Source organism: Chrysochloris asiatica, unplaced genomic scaffold (assembly GCF_000296735.1).
Source record: "Chrysochloris asiatica unplaced genomic scaffold, ChrAsi1.0 scaffold00351, whole genome shotgun sequence".
In the NCBI taxonomy this organism is placed as follows: domain Eukaryota; kingdom Metazoa; phylum Chordata; class Mammalia; order Afrosoricida; family Chrysochloridae; genus Chrysochloris; species Chrysochloris asiatica.
In genome coordinates this window covers 2,124,714-2,137,059 of record NW_006408869.1, presented here as the reverse complement: position 1 = coordinate 2,137,059, position 12,346 = coordinate 2,124,714, and the positions used below count along the sequence as shown (strand labels likewise).

General features: G+C 33.3%; 1 protein-coding gene across 2 annotated transcripts in view; it reads right to left on the bottom strand.

Annotated features, from left to right (window-relative positions):
- Positions 1-2,437: 2,437 nt before the first annotated feature.
- NCAM2 (neural cell adhesion molecule 2) overlaps positions 2,438-12,346 on the bottom strand; it is an 834,023-nt gene continuing 824,114 nt past the window's right edge. Inside the window, exons 17-18 of one of the 2 annotated variants that reach the window (XM_006876060.1) lie at positions 10,646-10,765; positions 2,438-2,897 (exon numbers count right to left, since the gene is read on the bottom strand). In XM_006876060.1, the coding sequence (XP_006876122.1) occupies positions 2,789-2,897; positions 10,646-10,765 (229 nt within the window). In that variant the 3' untranslated portion in view covers positions 2,438-2,788. The remainder of the gene's footprint in view (positions 2,898-10,645; positions 10,766-12,346) is intronic. The other variant, XM_006876061.1, reaches the window with a different exon arrangement.

The window sequence follows — 12,346 nt, the reverse complement described above, 5'->3', positions numbered from 1 at the left end:
TAACCTATCATGAAATACCAACATTTTCAGTGAGATCTTGACTAGTTGGTTTAAAGTAGCATAGGGTTCAGATTATTTTAACAGTACTCATATTCAGTCAACTCTTCTGACATTTTATACTAATACTTAACAGTATTCTGAGATGGTAAACATAATGTTTATATAATTAGATAAATATGTGTAGTCATGATTAAGAATGAAAATAACAAATTGGTTGTTTCAGTTCTACTCATACTGTACAATTGACTACAAGCCATTTCTTACTTAAAAACTTTTACAAATAGAGTAATTTGGAGCACTCCATTGAAATGTAAAAAGAAAAGAGAAAGAAAAAGAAGGCTTCTCACAGTATTGCCTTGCTACTGCATGGCATAGATTTCAAGGACAAGAGGTAAGGACCATCCAGAGAATTGAAGTAGTGCACTTGAAACAGTCTGCAATTGGCTCCAGTTTCTCTCTTTATCTCATGTTATTACTCCACATACCACACGTGTGACAAGGATTTTAACACCGTATATAAAAGCATATTCAAATGAATTGATTTACATGGACAGTCCAATGAAATGAAAGAAACAGAAACATTCAAATAGAGAAAACACAAAAATATATATTTTTTATTATCAATTCTACTCTTGCAGTAAAACAGATACGATAACAGGAAACATGCTAAATCTTTTCCAGCCTTCCTAATTCTTTCACCATCATTAGTGTAAAACAGTATGCTCCTATCCCTAAACAATTGAGCGGCCATTACTATTACCTCATAGACACTTTACTAAGCCCACTTGCACTGGCACAATCTAATTCAAATATTTTGTCCAGTTTTAGCCTTTAGGTACCAAAGAAAGTGAAATAGTTGATCAAACATATTTGATCGGAACAGCAAGTCAAACCTTTGAAGACGCCATTTAGACAACTTTGTCTAAACTGGTTTGTTTATTTAGATATCATTCAAATTCCTAGCTAGGCACAGAAAGTCTTGTCTTTTTCTTCAGAACATACCAGAAAGGATATGAGGAAGCGATTCCTTCATTAAAACCCCTTAATTAGGACAAGGACACTGTGGAGATTTAGTGCTTTAACATGCAGATGTGCACATTCTGTCTTGCTGACAGTCAAAAAAAAAAAAAAGTGAAGAGTGACGTATAATTAACTTTTTCTCCTTGGCTGACAGTTCAAGCACTTTGTAAATAAAGGTTATGAGTGGCATTAATATTACATTTAGTATTCATTATATTATCTCTAGTGACACACCCAAAGCTGCTAGCTCTGCACTCCTAAAACTCCCTTCAGTATTCAATTGGAACACATTCCCTAATTGGTAAATATTTTAGCTAATACCACCTGAAACACTAAAGGTTATGAATGTTGTGGGGCTGAAAGAAACTTTTGGTTCTCTAGGGTAAGTAATTTTCTAAAACCTGCTCCCAATTGGCATGTATACCTATAAACACAAATGCATTTTCAACCTTTCATATAAATTAAAATCACATTTCAGTCTTTTACCTCTGGGAGCTTGCATAGCTTGGAAGTTAATATGTATTTTTCTCTGGATTAGGCTTTAACAAGTGATATTTAAAAAGTTTGTGTTGAATAACTAAACAAAACAAAATTGTTTATCAAACCTTAAAAATGACTTATAGTTACAACATCCTGAATAAACACAAATGGTGACAAGTCAATTGTTTATCAGTGACACTTTCATAACATGTATAGATGTTATCTAGTTTAATCAAACTGAAGATTTTAGTTTCAATTTAACCAATTAAATTTCATGACTGATCTATACCATTGGGGATATGAGTTTAAATAAATATTTTCTAAAACTATGGGCTAAAATGTATCTGAGGCCGTGATTTTAAGTATATGGACACTGGAGACTTGTTTGGTCAAATTGTTTTTTTTAAAAAGAAAATCATATTTATAAATATATCAAGACAACATATTGATATTGTTCCCATTTCAATTTATTTTATTTGAAGCTGAGGGCAAAAATCAATATTATATTCACTTGCAATATATTTAATATTTGTGTAATCCATTCTGAATGAATATGGCATATATAAAGAGACAGAAATTTGAGGGTCTTTCTTGTCTAGTTTCACACACAACTAATATTCTCTTAAATGGGTAACAATTTTTATCTGGCACTTCACACAATCAAAAATTAACATTCAAATAGCACTGTAATCATAACTTGAAAATAGATCTCCAAAGTGTCTCTCAATTTCAATATCTGCTATGGAAATCTGGCTCCTTTAAACCCTGGGTTTCCTGAAATTCTCCTGATAAAAGTATTACATTTATTAAGTGCTCGCATCTTAAATTGAAAAGCCACTTTAGTAATCTAATTGCGTAAGATAAGATTCAAGTACATGCAGGGCTTTCGTATACATTTATCTCACAAAGCTCTTTTTTTTATTGTTGTTGCTGTTTTGTTATTTTTCTTAAAATCATGTTTATTGGAGTGGCTTTGGCATGAAATACAGTTCTTAAGAAATGAACACATTAGGCGCACAGTAAATTGTAGTACTTCAATCATTGAATCAAATTGATACCCAAGTGTGGATGCCAGTCAGGTCTCTATATTGAAATTCTTAACAAAACAAACAACAACAACAAAAGAAAAAAGATCATGGACAGGAGTATTTGATCATATGTGTACAAGCTATCCCAAGCTAAAAGTTTCTCAAGAAATTAAGGTAAATGGAATAGTTTTGGTCATAGGGTCACTGTAATCCATATGCTGTTTCTTTGTAGGGTTGTTCAAACTGCTGTAATCTGGCTGTTATGCTTTGCTGTCATCTTCTTTTGATTGTATATCATTAGCAACTTTAATTTCTAGACTTTCTGGGTTTAAGACATCTTTGCCATTTTCTTCCTTTAAAGGCAATTTTCTGGAAAGGAATTAAAAAAAGATCATCAACTTTGTTTGCTAAAGTTTCGCACAATCTCTTAGCATTCAAGTCACCACTTTGTAGAAAGAAATATGCTAAATGTCTTGGGGATTTAGAATTACTTATTAGAAAGATATTAAATTAATTCTGCTAAAGCAATACAAAATTTACAGAAAAAATAATTAAAGAACAAAACAATTTAATGTTTTTAATTGCAAATATGCAGTGCAATGCAGAATGATAAATAAAACACTGTTGTTACTGATTTAGAGGCACCAGATATATCATTATCAGGTGGTTTAGATTTAATAATCACTTGTTTATAATAAAATACAATTATTGAGAGTTTTTAAACAGAAAAAATACATTTTATATGTCAATTAGTTTATATACCCATGTTTTTCAAATAAAACCTACCAATATTTCTTGCCATATATTGTTAAATAAAATTTATATGATGAATGAATTAGTAATATTTTTAAACAGGTTTTAGGGTTCTAGTACACTTAATGCAAATAAATATAGTTGAGGATTTCCCCACTTATTTATATTTAATGTTTTATTTAGTTGGTCTCTTTCCATTGTTAATTGTTTCTTTTCACTTTCTGTATCACTTTGGACACTTTTTGGAGAGTTGTATTAATTGCAAGCTATGAAAAAATAAGTCTCTCTTTCTTAATACTAAAACAATTCCATAAATCTTATAATACAAATGAATTAAATGTTTCAGTTTCTTTTGTCTTTCTGCAATTCTGTTTACCATTGCATCTTGTGAGCTTGGAGTAATATTTGCTTTAGTTGAGAAATTTTTATTTTTTTACAAAATTAAAAAAAAAAAAATTTACAACTAGAATTTAAATTCCCTTCTGTCACTCTAAGCCTCATTGTTGTGTGAGAGAGTGAGGTTTCTGTTAGTACCTCAGATTTATTTGCAATTTGTTTTATATACGTGAATAAGAAGAATTGTTGTTGTGTTGTTGCTAGGTGTCATGGAGTCGGCTAGAACTCCTAATGACAAGCAAAACAGAAGGAAACACTGACTTGTCCTGTGTCATCCTCACAAATGTGTGCTTGAGCCCATTATTGTTGCCACTGTGTTCATTCATTTTATGCATGTCTTCCTCTTTTAAATTGACTCTCTAATTTCCCAAGCATGTTAAACTGATCCCTCCTGATAACATATCTCATGTATGACAGAAGAAGTCACACCATCTTGGCTACTAAGTAGTATTCTGGATGTACTTCTTCCACCATACATTTATTTGTTCTTCTGGCAATCCAAGGAACTTTTAATATTCTTTTACAACACCATAATTAAAATACATCAATTCTTCTACAGCCTTCCTTATTCATTGTCCAATTTTGACATGCATATAAGGTTATTGAAAATACCATGTCTTGGATCAGGCACACCTTAGTGCTCTAACTGATATCTTTGCTCTTGTGCACTTTAAAGAGGTATTGTGCACCACATTTGCCTAATGCAACACATGGTTTGATTTTTGGACTGCTGCTTGCATGAGTGTTGATAGTAGATCCAAGCAAAATGAAGCATTTAACAACTTCAGTCTTTTCTCCATTTATCATACTGTTATTTATTGGTCCAATGTTGAGAACTTTTGTTTTTTTTATATTGAGGTGCAACCCATACTAAAGGCTGTGATCTTTGAACTTCACGTCCTGTATTTTAAGTCCTGTTTGCTTCCTTTGCTTCCAGTAAGCAAGATTGTTTCATCTGCGTATCACAGGCTGTTAATGAGTCTTCTAATCTGATGACACCTTCATCTTCATATAATCCACCTTCTTGGATTATTTGTTCTGCATTCATATTGCATAAGTATGATAAAAGAAAACAACCCTGGAATACACCTTTCATGATTTTAAACCATTTTGTGTCTCCTTGCTCTGTTCTAAAGATTCCTGCTTAGTCTATGAATATGTTCCTCATGAACACAATTAAGTGTTCTGTAAGATCCCTTCTTCACTATGTTATCCATAATTTGCCATGATCCACCCAGTTAAAATCCTTTGCACAATCAATAAAGCACAAGTAAACATCTTTCTAGTATTCTCTGCTTTCAGCCAAGATCTATCTAACATCTGCAATGATAGCTTGAATTCCATGTCCACATCTGAATCCAGCTTGAACCTCTGGTAGTTCCCTGTCAGTGTTGTAGCCATTTGTGAATTATCTTTAGCAAAATTCTGCTTGCATGGGATATTAATGATATTATCATATGATTTATGCATTCCATTGGGTCACTTCTCTTTGGAATGGGCACAAATAGGATTTTTTCTATCAGTTGGCCAGGTAGCTCTCTTCCAAATTTCTTGGCATAGATGAGTGAGAGCTTCCAGTACTGCATCAGTGTGTTGAAAGATTTCAATTTGTATTCCATTAATTCCCAGGATCTTGTTTCTTTTGCCAGTGCCTTCAGTGCACATTGGACTTCTTCTTTAAGTATAATTGACTCTTGATCATATGCTACCTCTGAAATGTTTGAACATTGCCTATTTATTTTTGTACAGTTACTTTACTTATTGCTTCCATCTTCTTTTAATGTTTTCTGCATCATTCAATATTTTACCCATTTTTTTTTTATTGCTAAGTGCTGTTGAGGCAGTTTTGACTCATGGTGACTCTATATGGTGTTTTCAAGGAGTTGGTGGTGTATTTGAACCTACTGTCTGTGTAATTCACATTGACCTTGTGGTTCAGTGTTTATCCTACAGCACCACACCATAAAATCCTACAATATTTCTAGTGTAGGCTTGAATATCGTATTCACTTTTTTCAGCATGATAAATGCTGAGTATGTTTATTCCTTTCAGTTTTCTATTTCAAAATCTTTCAACATTTCATTCTAATACTTGATGTTGTCTCCCTGAGCTGTACTTTCAAATGTTCTGTTCAGCATTTTTATCTCCTCATTTGTTCCATTATTTTAGCATCTTTACACTGGAGAACAAATTTCTGAATATCTCCTGATGTACTTTTTGGTCCTATCCTTTTTTTCTTGTCTTCTGAATGACCTATTGCTTTCTTTCTGTACGTCATTCTTGATGTCATCCCACCGTTTATTTGGTCTTCAATCATTAGCATCTAATGCATCACATATGTTCTTGATTATTGTTGTTGTTAGGTGCCATTGAGTCGGTACCAACTCATAGCGATCTTATGCACAGCATAATGAAACACTGCCCAATCCTGTGCCAACGTCACTACTGTTGCAACACTTGAGTCCATCGATGCTGCTGTTTGGCCATTCCATCTCATTGTGGGTCTTCCTCTTTTTCTCTGACCCTCCACCTTCCCAAACATGATATCCTTCTCAAGTGATTTATCTCCAAATTCAGGCGAGATATGTTCAAGGTCATATTTTGACTCTCGTGGACTTGTTTCATTTTCTTTAGCTTCAGTTTGAACTTGCATAGGAGCAATTGATGGTCTGTTCCATAGTGTGCCTCTGGCCTTGTTTTGGCTGATGATATTGAGCTTTTCCACCACCTCTTCCCACAGATGTCATCAATTTGATTTTGGTGTATTCAATTTGGTAAGATCAATATGCACAATCTCTTTTTATGTTTATTAAAAAAGTATTTGCTAAGAATAAATTATTGGCCTGGTATATATCTGTCAGATGATCACCAGCATAATTTCTATAACCAAGGCCATTTTTTACAACTATTGATTCTTCCTCTTTTGTCCCAAAGTTTCATATTCCAATCAACAGCAATTATCAAGTCATCTTGATTCTATATTTTATCAATTTCAGACTGAAATATTTGTAAGAATTCTTCGATTTCATCATCACTGGTGTTAGTGATAGGTGTGATGCCATATCTGTTCAATTTGTCTTTCTCAGAATAGTAAACCATATCATTGTTAGATTTAAAATGACCAATGTCATTCCATTTCAGCTCACTAATGCCAAGTGTATCAATCTTTATGCATTCCAAGTTATTGTTGACAACTTCCAATGTTCCTAGAGTCATACTTCATACATTCCATGTTCCAATTATTAATGGATGTTATAACTGTTTGTCTTCATCAGCAAGTAAAGGTGCCTAAAGCTTCCCTGCATTTATATCATCATGATTAACTCTATGTTTATGAGACAGCACTATCCCAGTTATATTTTAAGTGCCTTCCATTCTGAGTGCCTCATGTTGCAGCACTATATCTGACAACATTCTGATGCTATTCATAATGTTTTCATCTTCTCATACTGTACCTGACAATATCCTCCTTCTCTTTATAAGGTTTCCAGTGGGCAAGCATTCATAAGTAGCCTGCCTCTCGTTCCTTATCTGTCTTAGTCAAGAAACTCAACTGAAACTTGACCACATTGGGTGACCCTGCTTATATTTCAAATACCAGTGACATTGCTTCCAGCATCATAGCAACATGCAAACCACTGCAGTACAACTAACAGATACATTGTGGAATAAGAAGAGTAAGCAGTTTTATTTTTGAGACCAAAGCTATCATGTAAAAACTAGCAAAGTAAGTCACAAGCCAAATCTATTAAGAACCATTGCTGGCAATGAAGTAGGGTCTACTTTGTACCTACTATCAGAACTAATTGTCGTTGAGTCCACTTTGTCTTATGGAGATCCCATGGGTATCAGAGTAAAGCCTGTATAGGTTTTCTGTGGCTGTAAATCGTTATGGGAGCAGAAAATATCCTCTTTCTCCCACAAAGCAACTTGTAAATTTGAACTACTGACATATCTGTTAGCACCCCAGCTTATAATCCACTATGCTTCCAAGACTCCTTTTCCTGTGACTAGTCTTTAGGTAAACTCAAACAGCCAAGCATATCATTAATAGACTCTAGTCACTACCATCTATGTAAAGTGTATACTAACTGTCTTTTCACGTTTTCAGTTTTCAAACACTGAAAACATTGACCACAAAATGTGATAAAAACAATATATTTGACTCTTGAAAAAAAATAGGGATTAGGGACATTTATTCCTAAACAGTAAAAAATCACTAATAACTTTCAAATACCCAAAAAACTTAATACTAATCACCTATTGCTGACCAGAAACTATACCAATAGTGGTCATTTAACACATTTTGAATGTTATATGTATTATATACTGCACCCACATAAATGCTGCACTTTCAGTATGAGATAGAAAAGTATTTTGCAAAAAATTACTAAGGTTTTATGATTGCTGGCATAGCTACATTGACGTTTTAACAAATTTCCTTTTATTTATTCATTCATTTATTTGTTTATTTACTTATTATAATGGTCCTTAATTTCAGGTAAGCACAACTGCAGATCTCAATCCATGGTACATGTCAAGCAATTTAATTTTTCTTGTAGTGTCATGACTCTTTTCTGCTTCTTGGGAACACATGCAGCATCACTAGTGACACTTTACATAGGTCCCATGAAATTATTCCAGATTATGATACTGTACTAAAGACAACGGAAATATTCAAATATGGCAAGCGATCACTTATTACTGCAGAACACAATTTACTGGAAAGGAATTGCTTATGCAGAGATGATTAACATAATGCAGTGTTGTTTTTGTTGTCGTTTTTAATGTCATCATGTAAGTGGACCTGTACTGTTAAAACGTAGTGTTGTTCAATATACAACTGTAGTTCATTTCTATCATCAAAATGTCAACATATTTAGAGCTTAGATAGGTATTTAGAATCATGCATAAGGCATCTTTTATTTTAAGAACTATGTACTGACTTTAAAATAAACCAGTGTTTTCCAAATAAGTCTGGATGGTATTTTTGGGTATTTGTTGTTGTTGTTGGGTGCATCGACTCATAGTGACCCTTTGCACAACAGAATGAAACACTGCCCAGTCTTATACCATCCTTGCAATTGTTATAATTGAGTCCATTGGTGCTGCCACTGTGCCAGTCCATCTCCTTGGGGGTCTTCTTCTTTTGCACTGATCCTCCACTTTACCAAACATAATGTCCTTCTGCAAAGGCTTGTCCCTCCTGGTAATATGACTGAAGTATGAGAGACAAAATCTTGTAATCCTGGCTTCAGTTCATTTTTTTGGTACTTCTTCCAACACAGATTTGTGTGTTCTTCTGTCAGTCCATGGTACTTTTAATATTCTCCAACACTTACTCCAATGTATCAGTTCTTCTATGGTCTTCTTTTTCATTGTCCTATTTTCTCATGCATGTTGAAAATACCATGGCTTGCGTCAGGCACACATTAGTTCTCCAACTGACATCTTTGCTCTTGAACAAAGGTATTGGATAGTGGATCGAACCAAAAGGAAGTCTTTAACAACTTCATGATCATATGCTTATCTATTTTTAAGTTATTGTTAGTTCTATTGTGTTGAGTATTTATTTTCCAGGATTGAGATAAAGTTATTTAATCATCATTTGTTACATTGTTTCAAATTTATTTCCATCACATGTAAGAACTTTCTTAATTAGTTTCCAATATAAAATTAATTACATTCCAATATAAAAATTATATGTTAGTTAATTCACAGGAATTTATTTTGTTATATAATACTTAGCAACATTGTAATTTCTGATGGAAAAAATATTGACCTACCTTGTGGCAACTAACTTAGTTACATTTTAACTCAGAATGACATAATATTCTGATGAAATAACTAGAAAGACCTCAGAGTTTATATTGAAATTCTAACACTGGAGTTGTTGTTGTTGTTGTTATGTGCCGTGGAGTCTTTTCCAACTCATATCGACCCTGCACAGGGTTTGCAAGGCTGTTAATCTTTACAGGAGCAGAACGCCTCATCTTTCTCCCACGGAGCAGCTGGTAGTTTCGAACTGCTGACCTTGCGGTTTGCAGCCTGATTCATAACTACTATGCTACCATTGGAGTAGTACTGTATTTATATCTACAATTAATCATTTTGACTCATTGAATAGCAGTTAGCAGTGGTTTATGAAACAAATTATATTCTTCAATCATCATCTTTCCTTTAGATTAAGTCAGGTTTATGTGCAGTGAAGTGTTAGCTCCTAAAGAAAACTGTATTCATTTGTTTTTAAAAATTATGTAAACGGAAATCTATTTTAGTGAAAAATAAGTAGTCAATTAATAGTTCTTGATCACCATGATTTTGTAGTTGCCAAGGGTGTTCAACAGTATACTATTATTATGAAGTCTTAGTAATTCCACTGATATTAATCATCTTAGAGTTCATGTACATGAACAGAGGAACATGATCATCAGTTTTAAATGGTTAGTAGGAAAATTACTATATTTTTAATAGAGTTATGACAGAAATAAAAATAAGTAAATAACATAATATCAAATGGAGACTATGTATCATCTACTATGTAGATGTTAAAATGATGGACAATATTCAAAAATTTCTTTACAATTTTTAAGTCTTTAGTACATTTGAAACTTCTGATTCATACTTCATACTATCATATTGAATATGATTACTGCTTTCCTGACACAATCATTTTTTAGTAAATATCAATCACATTTTGAGAGCATCACTTTCTTGAAAATTGGTGCTGGAAAATCCAATTCTGTAACCCATTTCTGTATTTTTGGTATTTCTGAATAAAATTTAAAATATATGTTCCAACAGTAGATTTTCATCTGTTATTGACACAATTTACTCATGTTAAATGTCTCAAAGGAAATGGTTTTTTATATTTCAATAGATTTTTATTAAAAAATAAATGTTTTTACAAAATATAATTGGTTACTAACTTACTAGCACTTATCCAAAAATAATTTTAAGCTACATACTCAGGTTCTGTTAGTGGTGTGGTTTCATTTGGCTCATTTACTGGGCTTCCATCTTCATGATTAGTAATTCTTTCATCCTCTGTTCTCATTTCAACTATTGGTTCTTTTGATCCATCTTTCCTAGAGGAGAAAACAAATCCTGTCTATGTATTGTAAAAATGGATGCATTATAAAACATAGTTTAAAATCTCGATATAATTCCTTGTCCCAGATTAAGTATATTTGTAAGAATTTCATTTTTTAGTTAAATTAAATACACTATGCAGTTTAATGGACTCTTGGTATGGTGCTGTGGGTTATTGCACTAGACTGCAAGGTCCATTTGAACCACAAGGTCAGTGGTTCAAGATACCAAGCCACTCTTTGGAAACTCTGTACAGGGTCTCTTGGGTCAGAACTGACTTGATGGCACTTAACAATAATGATACAGTTTAATGCAGAAAAGAAAAAAAAATAGAAAGAAGGAATACCATTCTCTTTGTATCTGTTTGTCTCATTGAAATTCTGTCCACTTCTTAATAAAGGAGTTTGCCTTTCAAATTCTATAGTACAGATACTTTTGGAATATAAAGAAAGTAATTTTCTTAAAAAGTAAACAAAATATTTCATACATGTATTTAAAAATGTATAAAGAAAATTTTAATTTAAAAAATCATAAATATTGTTTTGATTATAATATTTGGAAGATTACAATTTATATAAAAATAGTTTACTGCCATTGGGACGGGGCTTGATGGTGGATAAGGTAGAAGTGCAGTGAAAAATCTCCATCAGCAATAACACAGAATACCAGAAGAAGTAGGTTCATGGATAGCTCTAAAATTCTGAACCACATATATAGGAATAGTTAAAAATTTGAAGGCTTATAGCCAGTGGAACTTATAGTGGAAGCAAGAAATCTTGTACTTTCAAACCCGTGGGCCTAGAGCTGACAACTTGGGTGAGACCGAGAAGTGAGACCAAACAGAGCAGTGAGGAGACCAGATACTGACTGACCCTGCAGAAACCTTGGATACAAAGGTGTAGACATTATTTTGTTCTGTGTTTTTGTTCTGTGTTCATTGGCTTCTCCCTGTCTGTGCACCTCCATTCTCATGACTAGAGGGGGTGCCTAAGTGAGTGGACAGCTCCCTAACCCCCATGACTGCAGGGTTCTACTACATATGTGCAGAGACCCCTCAAATTTAAAGAGGCGTAATTCTCATAAAACCAACTGGCAGCACAAAATGGCCACAGCTGGCCCTGAACTGTTTATCACTAGGAAACAGGTAAGAATGGAGATTGTGGAGCAGGAGAGATAGGCTGAAAAATGAAACAGGCTGAAAATTAATTCCTGAATTATATCATAGCAACCCACAGTGGCATTCTGAAATTTCTCAGGTGGACTTGAAGGAAAAAAAGCTGAAAGAGGATATTAAAGTCATACTCATACTAGGATACAGATTTTTTATTTCCTTTTTGCCCCCCTCTTTCACCTCTCTTTTCTCCGATTATAGATTACAGTATCCAATCTGTTTTTTTTTTTTTTTTGCTGCTTTTCTGTGATTATAGATTACAGTATCCAATGTGTTTTTTTGCTGTTGCTGTTTTGTTTTTGTTTTGTTTTTTTTTTTGTTCCTTTTTTACACATAGGGGGCTCTTTCTTTCCCTATATTACCCAAGGAGAGACAGACATTGCTGTCATATAGTCAAGCTACAATC